Consider the following 23,080-nt stretch of genomic DNA (forward strand, 5'->3'; position numbering starts at 1 on the left):
ATGAGTTTTGTTCTTAACTGTTCATAAATCTGGTGCAGATGTGGCATATGCAAAAGAAATCTGGGGCTAGACCTTTGCTTTTTGTCTAAGCTGGTTAGTCTCAGTAAGTCACCAGCTCATCCTGAACGTATTTTAATTGATCCATGGAGAAAATAATTTCTATCACAGAGTAGATAAAAGACTCAAATAATGTAATCAAATTAATATGGACGTGGTTGACAAACTATAGATAGATTTATAGATTTTATATGCATATGTACATGTATATAGTATATGTGTGTATGCTTGAGGAATAAGGGAAAGCTACTGCATTTAAGAAAACCAGCACGTTTAATAAATGGTGGCAATAACCCAGCCCATTATGGGGAGCAGTTACTGTCATCGTCTGCATCGCTGATGGCACAATTAACTTAATTAACACATACCTCTGTGGTGAGTCTGCTGAAATAACACTTTTCTTTTTCACATGGCCCTGCCAACAAGGCATCTCCAAGTCATGCATCTCTGAGTCGGGGAGGCAAGAATGTAAAATAACTTTGAGGTGGGGTTTTAAAAATGGAATTTCAGAGTGTCCACATTGTTAACAACCCAAATAATTTCAGAGAAATATCAGAAACCTCACCCAAATCCTGTAGACTCATGCAAAGATCCGTGTACTTAAAGCAGTGGTGATTCTGGGAAGGGTGGTTCCGATCCTCAATTCCAGAATGGTTTTCCATGCAGATGGGGCTCAAGGGATGCTATCTGGTACAAGGGCTCTGACCTAACCCACTCCAGAATGTTTTCCATGCAGATAACATCCTGCGTTGCATCAGGTCTGACAAAGGGCACTCTGGCCTTTGTCTATAATCATGGAGACCAGGGTTTCCAATAAATAAAGATTCTGTTACATGACTAGCAAGTCTATAGATGGATCACTTGATCAGATCACAAATCTCTACTGCCAGGTATACTTGAGTGTTGTTTGGAGCTGGAAGAAGGGGGCTTGGAACAAGGACATACATGCTATTTGCGTATCAAAAATCTTTCATTTCATCCCTGTGCTTCAGAATAGTTGAAGCCCTTTTAGCAGCCCTCCTTTCAACTCTATGAATCCATTTCATTTTCTGTACTTTCCCCATCTCTTCAGACTCTCTAGAGTCATGCTTGCAATTCTATTTATGCTGACCATCCACCCTATACTCATTTAAAATATTGTTTGGCAATTTCCCACATACGCCTTTTCCATGTTATTACACTTTCCTTCAGAACCAATATTCTGCATTTCCCATAGCAACTTAGAAGAGAGTTGGTTCATGATAAATTCTCAGTAAATAATTGTTGGGTTCAATTTGGTTTCTTTCCCTTCTCGTCTTTCATTAGGCACTGGATATACTAGCTCCACAAGAACCACTATTTATATTTGAAGACCCACTTTAACAGGGGTTTAATTAAGGGAGATTGTTTCTCACATAATAGGGTGAAAGATCCAGGATGATCTTCATTCCAAGAGGTTATGCTTGGCCTTGGGTCCCATCCATCTTATCTCTTTAGTTGTTATTCTTGCCTGGTGGGGTGGATGGAGCACACCAAGTAGCAGGTGATAGGACAACAGAACAGTTGAGAACTCTGATGCCTCTCAGAGACTCTTCACATCATTTGTTACCTTTTGGTCTTTAGGTCCTGGGAACATGATCATACTGCATGTAGTGAAGACTGAGAAGTATATTCTTTCTTCTAGGTGACTAGATGTCCTGAAAATATTAGAGTAAAATTTATAAACAGCATCGTCTTTCTCATTTTAAATCATAATTCACTATAAACTAAAAACATTCTACATGGTACTTTAATGGAAGCTGCATGCACATCTGTCACTGTCACTGTCATCCCATTGCTCATTGATTTGCTTGACTGGGCACCAGTATCATCTCCATTGTGAGACTTGTTACTGTCTTTGGCATATCGAATATGCCATGGATAGCTTGCCAGGCTCTGCCGTGTGGGCGAGATACTCTCAGAGAGCATGCACAGAGAAAAATTAATTTTTTTGATAATTCTTTCTTTTCCTTTTTTGTTCTTTGGCACACATTTGTCAGGGCTGAGGGTTACTCCTGACTCTGAGTTCAGGATTCACTCCTAGCAGGGCTCAAGGGACCATCTGTGGTATGGGGAACTGAACCTGGGTCAAACATATGCAAGGCAAGTGCCCACTGAACTATTGCTCTGGACTTTGAAATAATTCTTATCCTTACCTTGAATAACACATTGCTGTATATTATGCTTTATAAAAATAAATGTTTTTTCTGACAAGGGCCTGGAGCACATTCTTGAATGTAAAATGCACCAGGAAAGATGAATAAGTGAAGAATATTAAGAGAGTAATTAAGAGTTTCCACTATTGGAAGGAAACATTGGGTCTGATCTTGGGCAAGATAATATACTGCATTCTCTTCAGTGTGTATATCACAGTACTAGTCACTGGATAGATGCAAGGAAGTAAATAAATCAATGAAAGCTATCAGTTCATAAATCAATCAAGCAATCAATAAAATCTTAGAGAGTACAGGTAGAATCTCTACTGACACGTGAGACAAAAATAATTGAAGACTAGAGGGGTCTTTTCATCAAAAGCTTCACTAAGGATGATGGGAAGAGAAAAAATTCTCTTTCTCTTTTAATAAGGGCTGAGAATAGATAAAATATACACAAATATCCGTCACATTGATCTTCTGTATTTTAAGTTTAGCAGATAATTCAGCTCAAATCCAAATTGATCTCATTTTAATTCTTTGTCATGGCCTCAGATTTGTGTATCATGTCAAGCACAACCTCCTATATTCATTGTGCATCTCCTAAACTGTCCTAATTTACTTTTGTACTAGAGTAATCTATATAACAGATCTGTCATTCCTTCTGTAGCCTTCAAATTTGAGGGAAACTTCATATTGTGTGATGCTTTATCCTTGACAGGTTGAACTGACTTTTGTCAGATACTTGACAGGGAGAATGAAACCTACAACTTGAAGAATATTACACTGCATTTGTTTTTGGAGAAACAGTTTGGGATGAGCTTGAAATGTTTCTAAAATGATGTCATAGCCTATGCTTTAAAGCAGACCCCAGGTCTGTTGTGCAGCAAGCACCACTGGTTTCTTGCATGCCGGTGGGGGCATCGTCATTAATTGCAGACTAATAGCATTAGTGGGATCCTGTGACAGCATTTCCAGAGCTTTCCGTTTGGGTAAACAGTGCAGTTCCATAACCTTCATGGAAAGATTATTTGGGAAGTGGCACATGGAAGGCTATCTCTAAGTTTTTGCTGCATCCTGGGCCTCTAAGCCCTTGGTTCCAAGATTGGGAGTGCCGATACTGCTCACAACTCTTTCACTGCTGGAAGAGGCCCCATCCCACCACTTTAAACCTAATGAGCTACCATAGAAATCAGAAGTTTTTTTTTACTGTCTTACAGGCAGCTAAAAGGCTTCTAGAGAAATGAGTCAGTGTGCTTAGTCTTGTTTTCATTCCACATCTCAAAGCTCATCCGGATCAGCATCTGTGTTTGCATCCTCCAGAGAGAGAGAGAGTGAGGCTAATTACTGGACAAAGCTGGGGATTAAGCTTCCCTCTCACCCTTCGAAAAGAGCAGTCTCTTTGGAACTGGGTTTCAGGCTTATTAGGAGAGTGGTAGAGAGAGAAGGTGTTACCTCTGGGCAGCCATTCTCCAACTTTGTGGAGAAAAGGCTGAAGTGTACAGGCCTTTTCATCCAGCACCTTTGGCAGCCACTAGAAACCCTGGCAAGTTCCCTAAAGATGGGGTAGCTCTTGCCATATATTTAAGCAATAAGACGTGACAGGCACTTTATTTCACCGGGTCCATGCACCTTGAATGCGTTATGTGGCATAAGGCCAACGCACAAATGACTTCAACTCTCGTGAAGAGCAATATTCTTCCACAAATGCATTAAGATCCTTGCATGGGCTTATTAGTGCTAAGGCATGAAAATTACTTGAAAACTAAGGAGGAAGAGAGGTTTCCTAAGATAGGTGGTGAGAGGTCACCATCTTGACAGCCAATAAGAAGCTTCCATTTGCAAATAATGTTCCAAAGACTCATCTTAATATAGTCAGGCTAGAATAGGGGCCTTTATCGAAGCACACCTAGTTCTTTCTGTTTCACCAAAGGGCAAATGTTGACGGACAGTCTTCTAAGTGAGACCTGTGTCAGCTCAGAGACTCTGATACCTTAAGTCTTCCAGGTTTGGATTCTTACATAATCATCATTTTCCTGAAAGATCGCACAAGGACTAATTTTTCAGGTCCATTTGGATTTTTAAGGAAGTTGCCTTTGAACCATGGAGATGTGTCACAGGATCAGTGTACATGTCAGATATTTACAGAGACTGAGGTTTGATCCCAGCACCTCAGAGCCCCCACAACACCACCAAGAGTAGCCTTGGCAGCTCCCAGCACGGCTGGAGAAGTTCCACCTCGAGAATGGAGAAAAAGTCGCCTTTGAGGATGAAGACTGCAGAGTAGATGCAACCCTGCCCTTTTCAATCCTTGTCTCCCGGAGAGCGACATATTTCTAGATGATTAGAGAACTTCAGGTGGGAATGTCACTCTGCCTCTGGCTTTATGCCTTAAAATATGACCTAAGGCAAGCTATCATTTCCCTGAAATGAAATATGTCATATGTAACTATTAAAGTGAACCAGAAAAAAAAGAGCATTCTATTACAATAATGGGTTTTGTTTAAAAAAATGTAAATGTCAAATCCCCAAAGGAATAATACATATTTGATACTATTATTGGAACAGCAATACCAGTAATTGTATGAGGTACCTCTATTTGGTATTGTTCAGATAGTACTGGGATTTTATGTATACCTTTCAGTAGAATTATTTTGTCAGAGGAAAATGAGAAATATATCAGCCATATTCATGCAATCAATATATATTTATCGGGGGGGGGGTCGAATGGATGTCAGTCATTGATCGAAATTCAAAGGGGATGAAAAATAAAGGAATATAGCATCTTCCTGCCTTCAAGAAACTCACACTCCAGTCAAAAAGATAGAGATAGCGACTAACTACAGTGCATGGCACTGTAGTTACAGATAAGATTCCAGTGGGCCACGCACAGCACTATAAGGACATTTCATTCTGGCAAAGGAGTCTGTGCTATCCTTGGTGGCTTGTTAGAGTCAAGCTATATTTTAAAGTAGTGGGATTAAGTGCATATTAGGCAGATGGAAGAGCCTGGGCAAAGATGTAGCTAGAGCAAAACTAGAGGGGAAAGCGTGGCACAAGCGAAGGCTGAGTCGTAGTGTTTGTGTAGCTACGGGAGTAAGCTTGTCAGACTGTCTGATGTCAAACGCTATGATGGACTAGTTTGAGCTGAAGGAGCTTGAGTGATTTTTGAATAGTATAATGTTATACAATGAATATATTTTACATTGTATTCTATAGGGCCAAGGCTATGAGATTAGGAAACAAAATATAGCATGGAATAAAACTGTCATTCTCATTGTGACTCATCTGTGAATTTATGAAAATACACTTAAATCAAGAAATGCAAGAAAATTGCTCACTTCACAGGCTTCTAAGTGGATTGAACTTAATTTAGCAGCATTAAAACCAATTTCCAACCAAGAAAACACGTCACAGAGGATGGCATGAACCTTTATGATGGTTAATAATATTTGATATTTTGATGTCACCTTTCATCCTGAGATCAGTCTTGTACACGTGGGAACAGATAAGCTCCAAGGAAAAAGAGATGATAATATTAATAGAGTAAATCACACTGCATATCCATCGCCTTTATTCCAAAGAGTTTCTGCCTGTGTTTTTTTCACCCAAGCAAGTGAATATGACTGTACAGCTATGGTGTTTTCCTCTTTTTCTCAGAGGAGAGCATGAATGCAGTCTCCACTACCACAAATTATTCAATCGAGTTTCCCAATTTGGGGAAATCACAGGGGTCAGCACATCTGGAGTGCAACAGACAATCCTCACTCTGGTAAAAAATACCTTCAGGATCATGGTATTTCCCCTCCAAGTAAGTATGATTTTTCCCCCCTTTTACTTCTTCTTACAATAAGAAGCCTTGAGGGAGTAAGGGCTGGAGCTTTCAATACACAGCCTTTTCAGGAGTTAAGCTCTTAGATCATCTATTCCCTTTCCTCAGTGTCTTAATCTGCTGATCTTATTCTAAATAGAAGACACATCAGCAGTGAGTTGTGTTTTCGTGGACTTTGAACTTTCTCAAGAGATGAACAAGTTTTTGTTATCATCATCATCACAATTAGCACTGAACATCTGCGCTATTCTATTAGTCTAAGAACTTTATAGACTCACAAGAACTAATCTCACACTAGCACTATCTAGTGATATAGGCCAATGGAATTTTCTGTGATGATGGAAATATGGTGTGTTGTTGAAAATGGCAGCTGCAAGCCACATGTGACTATGGAGCATTGGAAAGGTGGCTAGTGTTACCAAGGAACTGCATTTTTCTTTTATGTAATTATGATTAAAATGATCAAAACAGCAACCTGGCCAGTAATGATTGTATTGCACAACACAGCTGTAGTGACTATTTAAAAAAAAACTGTTTCATTGTCCGTAAGAATTTAATGAGGACAAATGCTAGTGAATAGTTCCAAAATATTCTTGAAGCTATAAAATTTGGAAAGACATCCAATAATCTACATTCAGAGTATTTTTGTTCAGTCCTTTTCCCACTCTGTTAAAATCAGATTTAAAAGGTATCCATGGACATCATGATTAGAGTCATATAGAGTCTCCTGAACAAAGAATACTTACAAAAGATGTGGATGACGTCCACTGAAATCTCATTGTCCTCCAACCATCCCCCATGGTCATCAAAAGTAGGCACTAGTCCATTCACTAAAAATTGAAATTCCAGTTACTGATTTCCCAAAGGGGAACATTCACCTTCATCTCAATGGAGAAATGAAAGATGGTTTTATGCTCTGGGTGTTAGTCCAGGAGAAAAACAGTCCTTTGGTAAACACCTAATTCACATTTTAGTCTTTCTCTCTCTAGAGTATTCTCCCCCATTGGTCTGGTTTGAGTGTGAGGACATGGGGGCATAAACATCTTTAAGGTGAAGGAACAGATGGAAAGACTGGATTATTACATTTCCGATCAGTCCACTAGGTTACTTAGCTCTTAACCATTGCTAGAGAAAGAACTTAAGTAGCCCTGGGTTTGGACCATCTGTTGAGGAAAATGACATATGTTTGCTTTGTTTACTCAACAACCAAGTATAAAGGGATATAAGTATCAGGACGTGTGTGTGTGTGTGTGTGTGTGTGTGTGTTGTGTGTAATGGGTGGAGTATTTGATGAGATCTTCAGTGTCCAGCAACTTGTCCCAGAGGAACACGTGCACAGTTGCTGGGGACTGAGAGATGTCCCAGGGCTTTGGGGTTTGCACAGAGTACAGATACCCCAACAATAGCCTGTCATCAGCAAGCCCAGAGGAGGGGTGCCCCGGCTGATGTGGATTTGAATGGAAAGCTATCCACCCTCTTCTCTCCTCCTTTTCTCTCCACCTGGCCTCAGACTTCAACGTAACCCCCCCCTTGCCCTTTTCAATTAGCCCCCCACCCCGCCCCCCCAAGGATCACAAAGAGCTTTTCTGTTCTTTCCTCTGTGGCCCATTGTCTGGGGTGATGGATTTGCACATTTGACAGCTGGGCTCTCTCAGACTTGATTCAAACTCTGTTTCCCTGAGAGATAAACTTGGGCGTCTGCAAAGATCCCAAATACCGAGTGACCCGGACAGGCTTTCGTCAACGCAGGCTGCTTCCCAGAGCCCTCTCTGAACCCAGTGTAGACTTGGGGGCCTCAGGCATTCCTGGCGTGTGTGTGTGCCAGGAGCTAAGCGCGCCTCTTCCAGGCTAGAGCAGAGGAGAGAGCGCCACGGGACCGCAGGAAAGCAGTGGTCCCGGGGACTGGGATGGAGGACTCTGCGTGGGCTTGTAAATTTATGATTCTTTCGACATTGGTACTTGAAATAGGCAAGATGGAGGTCAGCTGATCTCGCCCCTAAATGCGGGCGGCCGCGGTTAAGATGCAGCGGGCCAGGGGCTCCGCTTTTGTCTTCATGTCCAGGCATTAGGAGCGAGGTAGACGTTGCGTGTGCGTGCTAATGTGCGAGGAGGGTGCGGGCGCCTCCCGCCGACGCTCGCGGTGTGCCTGGGTCTGAGTGCATCCGTACAGCTCCAAAGCTTGAGTCACGCCCGCGAGTGACGTGGGGAAAAAACTTTGTGTTCCCAAGAAGGGTCTGGTGGATTGCACCAGGGAGGAAATAAAAAAAGAGCAAAAGAGCTCTTGTGCAGAGAGAGAGAGAGAGAGAGAGAGAGAGAGAGAGAGAGAGAGAGAGAGAGAGAGAGAGAGAGAGAGAGAGAGAGAGAGAGAGAGAGAGAGAGAGAGAGAGAGAGAGAGAATCTGGCAAGCGCTAGCGCTGCGTGTCCGGAGCGCGCGCGCGTGGGGTCGGCCGAGCCCCACGGCTCTCAGAGCGTTCCTTTGCGGCGTTTGTTCCGGGAAAGCGTCGTGGACTGGCTGTGCCCTGCGGGCGGCGGGTACAAGCGCAGGCCGAGGATCCTGCGGCCAAGGAATCCGCTTCGGAGCCCGCTTTTCTCCGCGCAGCTTCTAACAACCGTTCACATCCCTCTGCCCCGCATCTGAGCCTGTGGCACATCTCAGAAACCGTCCTGGGCCAACTCTTGTCTTGCTAGCTCTCCAAGGTTAGCACATCTCCTCTTCCAGAGCAGAGAAACCCGCTCGGAGAGGGGAACAGGGGGTGTGTGGGGGGGAGGGGACAGCCCAAGGATAAAAGCCAGCCAGCCAACAAAACTGCCTGCACGCTGCAGCTGGACGTGGTCGGTTGAGTCCAGGTCAGTGGCATTTAGAGAGTTTTTTCTCCACGGCTTCTCCCCCCACACCCCGCCTCCCGCTCCTCTTCGCTCCCCCCCTGTTGCAGGAGCCCCTTAACTTTGGCGCCGGGGGGCGCGCGCGCGGCCGAGGGCTGCACCTGCCCGGGCGCCCGGGGGGCTGGCAGGAGGCGGCGGCGCGGCCGCGCGGGTCCGGGCGCTGCGCGAATGTGTGCGCGGCGCCGTCGCCGGGGAGGGAGGGACGAGGACCCGCGGCGGGTAGGGGCGCCTCGGCCGGGTGTCGGCCCCGGCGGCGACCGCGCTCCCCGCACCCCGCGCCCCGGCTGCCTCGGGAAGGGGCCCGATCCCGGGGAGGAGGGACGAGGCGACCCGGGCGGCGCTCGGCGGTTCGGGCGCGCGGGCCCGAGCGAGCAGGGGGCGGCGAACGTCCCGGGAGCGGCGGCTCTTTCCGCGCCGGGGCCGCCGTGCGAGCAGCCACCGCCACCGCCGCCGCCAGCGTGGACCCGGGCAGCGACTCCGTTCGCGGCGCGGGGAAAGTAATTCCATTTATTTCTGGGCTTGCCCGCAGCCCCCGGGCTCGGACCCCAGGGGCATCCCCTTTGCACTTGGGGAGCCCGGGACTGACCGCTCCAAGCCATAGTCTGCCCGGGCTAGCGGCTCCCCGAAATACATCCCACCCCCCACCCCCCTGCCAACCCCCGCGGCCCCTCCCGGAGCCCCGACCCGGGTGGGGGGGGAGCCAAGGAGCGGGCCCCAAAGAGTCCCCCAAGGCGGAGCAGGGGAGGGGGGAGAGGGGCGGAGGGGGGCGGGGAGGCTCTAGCGCAGCCGACTGGTTTCAAAGCGCGCTCTCCCTTCCAGGTTGGGTCGGACCTGAACCCCTCAAAGCGGAACCGCCTCCCGCCTTCGCGCCCGCCGCCCGCCCAGCGCTGAGTGGCCGGCGGCGGCCGGACCCGGGACTTTTGCTCGCGCCCTGGATGGAGCTGAACTTTGGGCGGCCGGAGCAGCGCCGAGGCCCAGCGATCCCTGCCCGCTGAGCTCGCGCGGGGAGACCCAGCGGCGGCCCGGGAATTTTGGGGGGGCGGGGACCCACTGCGCTCCGGCACCATGTTCCTGGCCACCCTATACTTCGCGCTGCCGCTCCTGGGTAAGTCGAGGCCGCCGTGAGCGTTCTGAATCTCTCCAAGGGGCGCTCGATGTATCCCCCCTCGCCCTCACCCCCCTCCCCCAATTGGCGGGGTGAGCGTGAGTATCCGAAGTTTCTTTATTTTGCGGATGGGGGACGAGATCCTGAATCCTCCGCACCTCAGGCTTGCGGGGCGGGGGGTGGGGGGGGTGGGTGGTGAAGGCGCGACACTTGCCACTTGCGGTAGCTTTTATTTTATTTTATTTTTTCCATTCTACGTTTATATTTTTCCTGTTCTTAGTAATCTCGCTTGGAGGGGCAGGAAGGGTTCGGGGTCTCTAGCCTCAGCCCCGGCGCCCCCCCCGTACCCCACCCCTCGCGCGTCTTGGGGAGCTCGAGGAGGCGCGGCGGGTGGATGGGGTGCGGACGAGCGCTGGACCCGGAGAGTAAACTTTGGAGGGAAACTTTTCCCGGAATAGCGGAGCTCCCCGCCTGGCGGGCTGGGGACCCGGGCTTGCTCTCCAGCCGGGCGCCCGCGCACCCCGCCGACTGCGAGCGCCTCTCCCCGAGAGCCCCCCGGGCCTCAACTCAGGCTGGCGCCGGGGACCGCGGGACGCAGTGCTAGAAGCCGAGCGACCGCGCTTGTGGGGCCGCCCGGAGCGGTGGATGGGCGAGCACCGGGGTGGGGGTGGGGTGGGGGCGGCTGCACCGGCTCCGGGGCCAGACGCGCAAAGCCTCGGGGAGAAGGGGTGGGGGCGGGCGGCGCGATCCGGGCAGCAGGAGGGCCCCGTGCGGTCTGGGAAATGGACTTTCGGGGGTGGTGGGAGCCGGGGTCCAGCGCCCGCCTGCACCCGCGTCAGCGCCGTCGGGTGGGGGGGGGCGCGTGGCCCGCGGCACTCACCCCCCCCCCCGCCTCTGTCCCCGCAGACGTGCTTCTAAGCGCCGAGGTGAGCGGCGGGGACCGGCTGGACTGCGTGAAAGCCAGCGACCAGTGCCTGAAGGAGCAGAGCTGCAGCTCCAAGTACCGCACGCTGAGGCAGTGCGTGGCGGGCAAGGAGACCAATTTCAGCCTGACCTCGGGCCTGGAGGCCAAGGACGAGTGCCGCAGTGCCATGGAGGCCCTCAAGCAGAAGTCGCTGTACAACTGCCGCTGCAAGCGCGGCATGAAGAAGGAGAAGAACTGCCTGCGCATCTACTGGAGCATGTACCAGAGCCTGCAGGGTACGCGCCGCCGCCCGCGTCCCTGCCCCCGCCCCGCCCGCCAGCCCGCCGTGGCCCGGCCCGCTGACCTCATCCTCCGCTCCCGTCTCCCCAGCTGCAGAATGAGGACCTTTCATTGGCCCCGGGGGACCGCGGCAGCTGGTGTTTGTTGCCTTCCGAGCTAGCATTGTTGGGGCCTGGTGGCCGGAAAGCCCATGAGGGGGCGGGGGGCAACCCCCAAGACTCGTTGACCTCTCGGAAGGAAACTCCGGTCTGAGCTTAGGGACCCAGAAAAAGTCACGCGAGGAGCCCGCCGTTTGCCACCTCAGGAGAGCCCGGTGGAGGGTCCAGTTTTAACGCAGGCTAGCGATGGGATGCTTAAGCCTTCTCCCAGGCTAAAGCCCTCTTCCCGCTTCCCAGTCCCTTCTCAAGTTTCTGACCTAAGATAAAGGATTACGTGGAAAAGGTTTATAGAATCCATTTTAGCTTTACCCCGCCCCCGCACCTGATCAAAGGATTATGTGTGAAAACCCATTTGTCATCCAAGATTAGCCGAGGCTTGAACCAGCTGGTGTAGATCAACCTTGGTTAACACAGATGTGGCTCCTTGCAGAGAAAGGTCCACTTGTCACCACCCTCCATTCCAGTGGGAATGGGGGTGTCTTTGTGCCCGGAGGTGGCAGCATTTGTATGTGCGACACAAACATGCTGTGAGTTCCCTTCCAACCCGAGGTTTACAGTCAACTTCATAAGCGTTAGGTTTGCTTCAGGAAGAAAACTTGAAAAAATTCAGAGACATAACTTATTTAGTGGCCCGAGGACCTATATTTCTAATTGTGGGGCGCAAGAAATGAGGACCTCTTTGGGGGCACCTTTCTTCTATTGGCTCCCGAAGTCAAGTTGGCCTTGTGACGTCACCATCCGTCTGAGTCCATTCCTTTACAAAGAGTGGAAGAGTTTTCTGGCAAGATCAGGCTGGGTTGCTCTCCAGTGTTTTCATGGCACTCTGGGGAGAGTGAGGACAACAAAAGCAGGAATGAAAGGAAATAAGCATCCCAAATAGATCACATTTGCAATCTTTGAAAGTCTCAGCATCTTTTTGTTACACAATCATAACATAATTAGAATTCAGATTCAGTCACCAAAAAAAACACAAAACAACAACAAAAAAAACACCCCAAAAGCCCTGCCTGAAATGTCTATTTTCTAGGTTTGAGCCAATTCTTTCTGTTGTTTTTAGGGAATGATCTGCTTGAAGACTCCCCATATGAGCCAGTGAACAGCAGATTGTCGGATATATTCCGGGTGGTCCCATTCATACCAGGTAAGCAGATTTATTCTTCCACTTTGGTGTCTTTGCTTGCTTGAAATCTGTTGGCTTGCATTCTCTTTGGCTCTCCAGTAGTGCACTAGGAGGAGAGAGTTGAACGGCAGAGTGTTCTGGGAAATTAGCTATAGGAGGATGATAATGAAGAGGCAGAAAGCTTAGAGCTGATCGTATGACTTGAAAGTAATTCTCAATGAAGTAATGTGGTGGGGTGGTTTGGAAGAGGCTGGAGAGGGTTGGAATTTTTTTTCCCCTCACATTAAAATATGATTGGCCAAGTCGTGCAGAGGGAGTGCCATTTCTGTCTGTAGGTGGCAATCGTAGTCTCTTCTTCATACCTTACTCGGTGCATCTCTGTAAATGGGATCTGTTCAAACGAAGCCACTTAGGACAGACGTCTGAAGATAATCTTAGCTTGTTGAGGAATTTTAGATTGACTCAGTCATCTGCCTTAGATTTGAAAGATTAAGCTCTCCCATTTGTCATCTATGCTTTTGTTTCTAATTTTTCCTGAACAAGTGTGTATGTGTGTATAAGAGAACGTACTCTCTCCATGGCCCTGTAAAAAGTAGCTTTGCTTAACTGTGGTTTATTTGGTCTCTTTCTTTGCAATTCTGCAAAGGGAACTTAGTTTTAGAATGAAGTTTTTTCATAACATCTATGTTCAGACCACCTCATAAATAATGAGCAAGGCAGTAGTTTCTCTTAATGACATACAGATTTCAGACTGATACTGTCTCTGTTGGTTTACAGTTAAGACATTTTCTCAAGCACATAGAGCTATCGTAAATGATATGTTTCCTGGTGGGTAAACATGGTGGTTAAAGTTGAATTTGATTCTATGAGACCGTAGTTTGTTATTGGTAAGAGTGTTCTGGTTTTTCTGAACATTTTGTTTTCCTGAAGAAAGCCTTAGAACCAATGGTATATGAAACATGGTATTACCTCGGAGTGAATTATGAACGTTCATTCAGTCACAAACATGTGTTGCGTACCCACTATGTTGGCACCATGGGGATTTTGGCAGCCAGCCAGGTATTGCCCCTGCTCTCGGGAATCTTAGAGGCAGCCAGCAATTGGCATCTATTTAGCTTTTATTATAAGCCAGGCACTGGGTGAAGAACTTTACATCATTAGCTTATGTAATCATCATCAAGTGTTTCTTCAGTATTACGATTATTTCCTGTGTAGAGAAGAGGCTGGTGGAGCTGTGTGAGGTAGGAAGAGCTTTCCTGACGCTTGCCTCTTGCTAATGAGACTGTGATGCTCAGTCCAAGAGCAGTCTCACCTGGAAGCAACTCTTAGACCCATCCTAGACTTACTGAGTCAGAGTTTGCATTGCATTTTAAGACGATCTTTAGGCTGGATGCTTCACAAGCACAGATGCACTGGAATCTTGGAAAGCATTCCTCTGCATCACTCTGTTCCTTGATTCAGAGGAAGTGTGTGTGTGAGACATAGTCAAGCCAGTCTGACCATCTGGAGTCTCTTGAGAGCAAGCAGGTCCAGTGAACTTGGGTGCTGTGCGGATGTGAAGGTGCTAGAATAAAACCTCGCATTGTTGGTGCTTTTGAGGGATGGTGCCTGCTGCTCATGCCATGGAAGTCCTCCTCAGTCCTTGGACTGGCACTGACTCTGAGTATAAGGAAATGTGTCAGAAGAAGGAGCATTTGGGTCACGATTTGGAAGCTTCTAGGAGTTATTGGATTTGAATAGGCAAATTTTCCCTTTCTTGGTCTCTTCTTGTTTGGTTTTCTGAGGCCTTGAGAGTAAATTGTTTCCAATCCTACTAGCTTGTGAGCTCCAGGGAAGCTGAAGACACCGCAAGAACCTCTCCACTGCGTTTTGTTATTGTTGTTGTTTGGGAGCCGTATCAGGCAGTGCATAGGGCTCTACTCATGACTGCGCACTCAGGGGTCACTCCTGACAGGATTCAGGGCCATGTATGGGATAATGGGAATTGAACCCACATCAGCAGCATGAAAGGCAAGCACCCTACCCGCTGTACTATTGCTCCAGCCCTCCACTGCACTCGAGCCATCTTGTCAACCTGGGTGCCCATTCTCCACATAAAGGGCCTTGGGGCTCCTTGGAGATCCCTGTTCCACCTACATCTCAGTTATAAGAAATTCTCTGGGACAGGCCAGGGTTTATGTTTTCATCTAGAGGATCCATCTCTCAGTTTTCTTTTCATAGGAAACTCCATCTAGAGCGCGTGAGACCTCCGATTCAGGGGGTCCAGAAGTCATCTCGAATTAATCAGAGACTGGGAGGCCTTGTCCAGAGCTCCATTCTCTCTCTCCAGGGCATTGAATTCAGGTTCCAGTCCTAATGAGCTTTGACCTCTGACTGCGATGTGTTCCTTAAGTGGGTGTAGGAAAGCCAAATGGAGCCTTGAGAGGTTTTAAGTCGTTGAATAATGCATATTATCCCGCATGGCATTTGTACGGGGAGGACGGAGGAGCAGGATGACAGATGTGGCCACAGTCAGAGTTTTTCAGAACGTCTCCTCTGTCTTTGAACATTGCTCTGAGGAAACCAGGACAATGGGATGTTTTACAGAGAGGGGAGCCATCGGAGTTTCCATATTTGGATTCCTCGGCCCTGTGTGAGGAGAATGTTTATCCACACATCTTCAGGGAGAGAGCTGAGTCCTCTCAGCGAGTCAGACATGTTTGACAAGCTTGCATTTCTACTTTCTCGGGCCTCCTCCACCCAGGGCTGTGTTTCCTCTGTTTACTTGATCACCAGTTCAAAGGCTGTGTGGAGGTAGTAGCTGCGGCCTGGCAGAACCACGGAAGGAACCACAATGAGGTAACTCTTAGGAAATGTGGCCTGAAATCCAAGTCAAAGATTTCTGTGGGCCCTTGGAGGGCTTCCATGCTTGGAAACCCGGTAATGGGAGCTGTGCCCTTGGGGGGCACTTTGCTGGATATAAGCAGGGACCTTTCTCATGGGTCTGGATGCCAGTGTGGTTTGGATGCCAACATGAAGAATTAGTGAGCAGGAATCCTCTGAAGAAAAAGTAAGCCCACCCCAGAGGAACATACCAGAAAAGGGGTGCGAAGGGCAGTGGTGTCAGGGGGACCCACCAGGAAGGCTGTGTGGGCAGTGAGGCCCAGTGCTCCCGCCCCCGCGTGGGGCTATTTGTTGGCCTCTCACCCAGTTTCGAGCTTTCTTTAACCTCCACATGGCCTCACCCTTTCTTCTTCATGAAAGTCCAAGACTCGGCCAGAAGTAAACAGTGATTTGAAAGGAAGAAGAACCTGTGGGCAGTGTTTTTGGACTCCTTTGGGGGCAGAACAAAGCAGACGGAGGTTTTGAAAGAACAGTGGATGCCAAGAGGAAGCTCGAGGGTGCAGGATCAGAGAGGTTACAAATTCCAATGAGACAGCAAGAGACAGAAAAGGTCCTGCAAGTTCTCAGAGCATCGACTTTGGCTGGGCTCTCCGGAGCAAGAGTGATGTTAAGATATGAACAGCCTCACTCTGACTTGGTAGGAGGCGAACTCCTTACGCTGTCTCACTCTCTATTTCTGTGCCAAGTTCTAGGAGAAACTTGGAAGTTCCCTGGGAGCCTTCCGATGCCAAGATTGGACCCCAAGTAACTGGAAATGGTTTGCGTCTCTGAAATAAGATGTCCCCAAGCTCTCTTTGAAGCCTGTCTTCCCTTTCGTTTTCCCCTGAACACCACTATGAATAATTAGCTGTATTTTGCTTTTACTGTTTTAATGTGCCATCAATATTGATGACAAGATTTCAAAAAAAAAAAAAAACTCCCCTAAAACTGGTCCATGTTGAAGAAGAGTCATCAGAGGTCGGCTTCTGTCTTGTCAAACTTTGACAAGAGAAAACGGCTTCGAAACACCAGCTGTTGGGGGTGTGTGGGGTCCTTTCCGTGACCCTGGCTGTCTGAAGTAGTGTTCTCATCTGCGGGCTTGAATTGGCAAGTCTGGCTCCTGCTCCTTCCACTTCTCTCTTCCCGCATATGAGAGAGTCCTGGGCAGGTTGGCTGGGCTGATCTGTCTCCAAGTCCCATTACCTCCCTTCCATTTGTGCTCACTGAGCCAAAACATCCCCTGGGGGTTTCCATGCCACCTGCTTGGGCCTCTGCATGTGGTTCTACTTCTGCTGGGGAAATTGCTTTTACTTCTTCAGGACCAGGCCTGGAAGGGCCGTGCTGGAATCGTCCTCGCAGGCCCCTTCCTTCACGCCTGCTCAGCGCCTGCCTGCCTTGATGAGAACTGTCTCACAGCCATGGTGACAGCTCCTCAGGTGTCTCTCCCACTGGAAGGTGCGGTGGACGGCGACTTGCTGTGCAGCTGGGTATCTTGTCTTGGGTGACACGTTCTCCATGACACTGTGCCTGAGTCCTGTCACCCTGGGAAGTTGGATAGTAGAGAAGGGATGGTGATTTCCTTCTGGACCATCCAACCTACCTCTTGCCTATTACCCAATTGGCAGAGGACAGGAGCAATTTGACCAGGGCCATGATGCTGGGAATTGACCACCAGGACAGGGTTCTGCCATAGAGGAGTCCCTGTTTCTGGTCTGCAAACTCTCTAGATGAACTACCCAGACCTGGTCCCTTCCAGGAGCAATTCCAGGGCCTCAGGGCTGCCTCTGACTTGGGCCCTCCTCTGAGCACCTCTTCTGAACCACATCCCCAGAGTCTGGGAATTCTCCCTGCCCTCTTCTGCTTTACCTGGGGCTCCAATCTTCTATGATGATATCATATACCCAGTAACCTGACATATACTTTTGGTGTCATCTGCCACCTTTGCTGTCTTCAACCCTCATACCTGGTACCAAGTCCTGTTGAAATAACCTGCCATCATCTCAGGCATTCTCATCTCTCTAGTCTTTAGGATCATCGGTCTGATCTCTCTTGGAACTTTGACTGGCCTTCTTACTAACCTCTCTCAGTCTGGTTTCTTCCTAATCCAGCTGACCATCGCTATGACCAGGTGTTGTCTTGGGACCCCGATGGCTTGCAGGATGGTCTGGCTTCAGTTTTCTCCCACAGATTCTTCTGTTTTGTCAGCCTCTCATCTGGCTCCCAGCCTCTGCCTTCAGACATGCCCATGGCCCACTGGCTGTCCTGACAGTGCTCTGAGCAGCTTCCTGCCCCTGGGACAGGAGCCAAGGAGCCTATTTGTGGGTTCCCTAGACATGAGCTTTATCTTGGTCCATTGACTACTCTATGCCTAGGCTTCTGGCATGTAAAATACGGGGGTGATAAAGCCCCTCCAGTTCATAAAAGATGCTACATGGAAAATACTTGGCACAGGGCCTACACCATCCTTGTTCCTTGATGTGCTGCAGTCCTTTTCCAGGCTGTGCTACAGGAATCCTAGCTTTGGGCTCACTCAGACTGGAAGATTCCACACTTTCTCTCGACCATATTCTCTTGACGATGGAACAGGGGAGCCTTACTTTGAAAAGAGCAGTGATCCTGTGCCTGAGGAAAATTGCTCATACCTAATTTGAACAAGAAATCTTCCTGTACCTGAAGGCCCTGGAGACAAGACCATCTCTTCAAAACCTATCTTTGAGCCTTCATTCCCTTTTGGGGGGGTGTCCTTTTTTTCTGCCCTGAGGCCCCTTGCCTGCTGGTGTGGGCCCCCAGCACCTGCTAGCCTGTCTGAGAAGAGTTGGCTGTCACTGGTAATCACCCTGGGTGTGAGCACTTCCTGTGCTTAAGGATTCTTGTGATCAGCCTTCTCTTCTCAGCTTGACTGATTCCATTCTTCTAACCTCTCCCCATAAATCTTCCTTCCAACACCCCTCATCACAGGAAGATTTACTGCTCCCTGGGAAGGGCATGGCTGAAATCGGGGAAAGGATTTCTTTCCCCCTGGACTCCTCTGCGTACACACACATTTCCCTTTCACAGGCCACTACATTCAAATTCTATTTTCTCCCACTGGGGCCCCCCAGCAATTCATTTTTATTAGAGAACAATAGGAAATTACAAACAGGTGAAAAGGAAAATAAATTTAAATCGTCCCCTTAATCCCAGAAACCAGCTAAAACCAGTGCAGACACTCTGATAGGAACCTTCTCAATTTGTTTCTGAAAAAAGTGGTGATGTATCGATGTACGTGTGTACAGACACGGATGTCTGTTTTGTATTTGTCCACATGCACTTTGCGAAGGTACATATGCATTCACACACAGACATAGGTAGGCACATACAAGCATGGTAGCAGAGTGATCATCTGCACATTCTTTCATTCTACCTGTCTAATGTGTCTTCTTGGACCACCGACCACTTTCCACAGGTACATTGCATTATTTGATATTATTTGATGGCTGACCTATCTCAAGTAGAAGTATCATGAAGGAAGTAGCATCCTTCCTTCGTGAAGTAGCACGGTCCAAGTCCTGAATCTTATGGCAAGGGCCTTAATATACCAGGAAAGGCTGTGGAGGGGGAAGTCAGTCAAATGTTTCGTGTAAGTTCCCGTAAGGACTATTACTGGAATGAGGGTGATAAAGCTATGAGTGACAGGTAATTGCATGATCTGTTGATTGTTACCAAGTGCAAAATTATTTATAGTCAATATGTTTCTCCTTAGTCCTCTGAAGTCTTTTTTCCCCCACCCTCTCTTATAGAGATATCCTTTCAGGGGGCCGCTATTCTCTAGGATACAGTATGGACTCTTTAAGAAAAGATGTCAGATTAGAATTGTTTCACCAGGAGAGTCCCAGGCAGGAGTGAAAAATGCTCTTTCACTTCCATCTTTACTCCTCGTCATTGGGGTGACCTGGGGAAGGTGTGTTACTGTTCCGAAAGATACCTGCTCCCTCAAAATGAGAGCAGTGGGCTAGCATGTTCTGGACCATATTTCCATTCCCTATAGAGTGTCTGTATAAGAGATTCTTACATGATTGGGGACTTCATTATTTTCTTTCAAACATTTTCTTCTTACCATAGACATGCGTGATGTTATCAGATAGATTTTTCCTATTAATATTCTTCCTATTAATTAATAATTCCAAGAGCATGACTTTCTCAACGTATACTTTACCTGGAACCAGGATGTAGCAGATGCATCTTTGGAAGACAAAACAGAATCAGAAATAGGAAAAAACAGAGAAAGGATGAGGGGGTGAGAGGAGGAAAGAGACAAAGACAGCAAGAGGGATTTCACTCATCGGAATGCACAAGATTCTATTGAAATAAATGAAATAATTGGGAGTGCGTGTCGGTTTTACCAAGGGATAAGTGAAGCGCTGGGTAGGAGATGCAGTAGGACTTTTGGAGGTCACCCTTGCCCAGTCCCCTTATTTTACTGATAAGAAAATAGAGCGTCCCATAAATTTCCAGGACAGTGGAACATAAATTGTCTGGGACAGTGATGACAAGGAAAATTAGGTGTGTGTTTGTTTTTAAATTGATATTGGAAACACTCCATATCCTGGCATTTCCAACCCCCCCACCCCCACCCATCTGAACTGCTTTTCTTCTGTCTGTGTGCCCTTGAGGCTTGCTGGTGGCTCAATAGTTGGGGTCCAGCCCCAGCCATGGCCCTTCCTTTCAGAATTGTTTCAGAACAAGGGTCCATTAATTGGTCTCTGTTTGACAACGGGAACCCGTGGCCAGAATGTTCATTTTCCCTTCTCTTGGCCCCTGCAAGGGGAAAACGATGAGAAATTATTTGTTGCTTTAAACCCTTCCAGCTCTCAGATTAGACAAAAATCTTCTGAAAAAAAATTTTTTTTCTTGTTAAAGAAGCTAACCACTTCCCGTTATTTAGAGACTCAACTAGCTGGTTCCTTGAGGGAAAGGAATGGGTGATTTGCATAAGGGGCTAATTTATTATGTCCCCTGGGCATTTCTTTCATCTCTTTCCATTCTAATTAATGTTCTAAGAGGGTCTATCACCATATCAGAAATTAGGGGTGAAAGAAGTCATTGTTAACCTTTCTTTTTTTATGATTTTTTAAAATGTTCTGTGATCATTTAACCATTTTCTTTGCATATCCAGACACATAGAAGACTGGGGAATGAGTGGAGAGGAGATTTTAGGGGCCTCCGTTTTTTTTATGTGTGATCTTTCTTCCAATGATAGGTTGTGAAAATAAAAGATGATGCCAGATAGCTTTCCAGTCACAGAGGGATTTGCAAAACACACGGAGGAAATAGCCACAGTGCAGAATGTTTCTGAATTTGGGCCTTATAAAATATCTCTAGAAGTACACACACACACAAAGATTATTTGTATAGCAACCTACTGTGTGTATATGTTTACTGTGTGTGTGTGTGCATTCGGGTGTCTATATCATTCAATATTTTGCCTCAATAAAGATCTTCCTTGACATGGGTTTCAGTAGATTCTGGCGGTGACAAAGGCAGCTGTGTGTGAGAGAGTGACACAGCTGAGGAAAGGCAAGAGAACAGGCAATTTCTTCGAAAATCAATTGCAATTTACTGCTACTAAATTGGCCCAAGGTCCGCCCTGTCCCGGCATTAGCATATGACTGACTTTTAATCATTTGGTCAAATGGCCTATTTTTGGTCAAACCACAGTTCGGTCCCTCTGGGACGCTGCCAGCCCATCCCTGAGCTATGGAACACGTAAGCAGGCACGCTCTTTAATAAAAGACATAAGTGCAGGAGAACCCTGGGGCTCCCCTGCCCTGCACAGACGTCTCAGGGGCAACACTGCCTCTTGGTCCTATACCATGGTCATCACTAGGGATGATCTCAGCTTGCTGATGAGGAACTGGACTCAGGCTGAGTAACTGGCTCAGGACCACATAGCCATTATGGGAAAAAGGTCAAGTTCAGCTCCGATGCCTGTGTCTCTCACACATATGCTCATTCTAAGTACAGATTCCCTGGTGAAATACCAAGCACGAACTTTCATCTTTTATTCAGAAGACAGCCAGTCCCTTCTCTCCTTGATTCCCAGTCTTGTCCTTTGCGGTCCTCCTTCAGGCGCTATTTGACAAAGAGCTTTGGACGTTGAGTAAGCCAACATCTATTATTTTAATATCTGGCCCTGCATTTGAAGGTTCTTAATTGACAACTGAAATCCAGAACATGAGTGCTATTAAAACCGCTGCTGCAGAACTAGAGCAATATTGACTAAAAAGCAATTGCTGGGTTGTATTCTTTTTTTCATTTCAGTGTGAGATGGAGATGAAAGGCTTCCAAAGTAGAACAGAGTGCCTACAGCCATTGCTGTTTGTTCATGTGGTCATATAAATACCAGTCCTCAGCGATAAAGAAAGGTAGCGGAGACCCATTTTAAGGTGACCTAATATGCTATTCATTTGTCCCCCACCATGCTGCTACTACTTCCCTTTATGACCCTCTGAATGGTCTGAGGAACACAGTGCCAACTGCAAGTTCTGTTGCCCTTCGCACATTAGTGTTTTGTGTACAGTTAATAATGTATGAAAATCAGTATCGATTGCCTTCTTGGTAGGAAGAGGCCAGCAGTTTCCTTAAAGCCCATGTTTATGAAATGTTTCATTGATCCCTGTTACTATGAGTTTCAAGTAGACTCTTGAAGACCAGGAGATCCATGAATTCTGGAGCGCTCTTGCTCACTGAGGGAGGGGTGTCAGATGGTGTTTGAATGGGAAGAGAAGTGACCAGGGTCAAAGTCCAAACACATTCCCTCCTGAAAATGGTGGTCTTCCCCCTGGAATGTCTAGAGAAATGAGAATAACTTTGACATGATAAAAGGTAATCAGTGCTGGGCTGGAGAGATAACACAGCGGGTAGGGCGTTTGCCTTGCACGCGGCCGACCCAGGTTCAAATCCCAGCATCCCATATGGTCCCCTGAGCACGGCCAGGGGTAATTCCTGAGTGCAAAGCCAGGAGTAACCCCTGTGCATTGCCAGGTGTGACCCAAAAAGCGAAAAAAAAAAAAGGTTATCAGTGAGGTGTTTCATGTGGGACTGCTATGAGTTTTTTTTAATGCAAGTATTCCTAAGCCTGCCCCCAGTCAAGGGAGAGAGAAACTGCGGTATAAGGAAGAAAGTTTTCTGAGGGCACACACCTAGGAATTAGTGGAACCATATTTGATCCAGGAAATCTGGGTCTGGAATCTGTTTGCATATGCCTCAGTGGAGATCATCTGAAAATTCAGTGCAGGAAGCGCAGGAAGGATGATTGGATCATACTGAGGCATCTATGTGTGTATGTATCTTATGATATACCCCCATATCTTATGTCGTGTATTCTCTTACAGTAAGCCCAACCTTTCTCAGTGTTACTCATGCATTCTTGGAAACGACAATTTTGAGTGATATGAGGTACAAGAGCCCCTTTCCAGTTGATAGGTTAATTGATCAATACAAGAATTAAGTTTCTGTATAGACTTTACTGTGTGATTGCAGTGATCAAGAGCATCTCAGACTCCTTAGGTCACGCTTCTAGGATGCAGCAATCCTTTGTGTTCTGCCTTCATTTCCCAGCCTGAGGAACTCCAGGTGAGGGTCACATGGACCTGGGGTGTCTCCTAGAAGCTCAGGTTGCAAGGGGATGGACCAAGCCTGGACACTAG

General features: G+C 47.5%; 1 protein-coding gene and 1 non-coding gene across 5 annotated transcripts in view; one reads left to right on the forward strand and one right to left on the reverse strand.

Moving 5' to 3' along the window:
- Positions 1-5,885: 5,885 nt before the first annotated feature.
- On the reverse strand, positions 5,886-6,047 carry LOC129399523 (U1 spliceosomal RNA). The gene has a single exon (XR_008627155.1). It is a non-coding gene; the product is annotated as a U1 spliceosomal RNA (small nuclear RNA).
- Positions 6,048-8,425: 2,378 nt separating this feature from the next.
- GFRA1 (GDNF family receptor alpha 1) overlaps positions 8,426-23,080 on the forward strand; it is a 228,461-nt gene continuing 213,806 nt past the window's right edge. Inside the window, exons 1-4 of one of the 4 annotated variants that reach the window (XM_055119503.1) lie at positions 8,426-8,757; positions 9,763-10,048; positions 10,955-11,248; positions 12,468-12,551. In XM_055119503.1, the coding sequence (XP_054975478.1) occupies positions 10,009-10,048; positions 10,955-11,248; positions 12,468-12,551 (418 nt within the window). In that variant the 5' untranslated portion in view covers positions 8,426-8,757; positions 9,763-10,008. Of the gene's footprint in view, positions 8,758-8,789; positions 8,908-9,132; positions 9,441-9,762; positions 10,049-10,954; positions 11,249-12,467; positions 12,552-23,080 lie in introns of those variants that run through there. The other 3 variants (XM_055119502.1, XM_055119504.1, XM_055119501.1) reach the window with 3 other exon arrangements.

The sequence above is a fragment of the Sorex araneus genome, chromosome 11 (assembly GCF_027595985.1).
Source record: "Sorex araneus isolate mSorAra2 chromosome 11, mSorAra2.pri, whole genome shotgun sequence".
Classification (NCBI taxonomy): domain Eukaryota; kingdom Metazoa; phylum Chordata; class Mammalia; order Eulipotyphla; family Soricidae; genus Sorex; species Sorex araneus.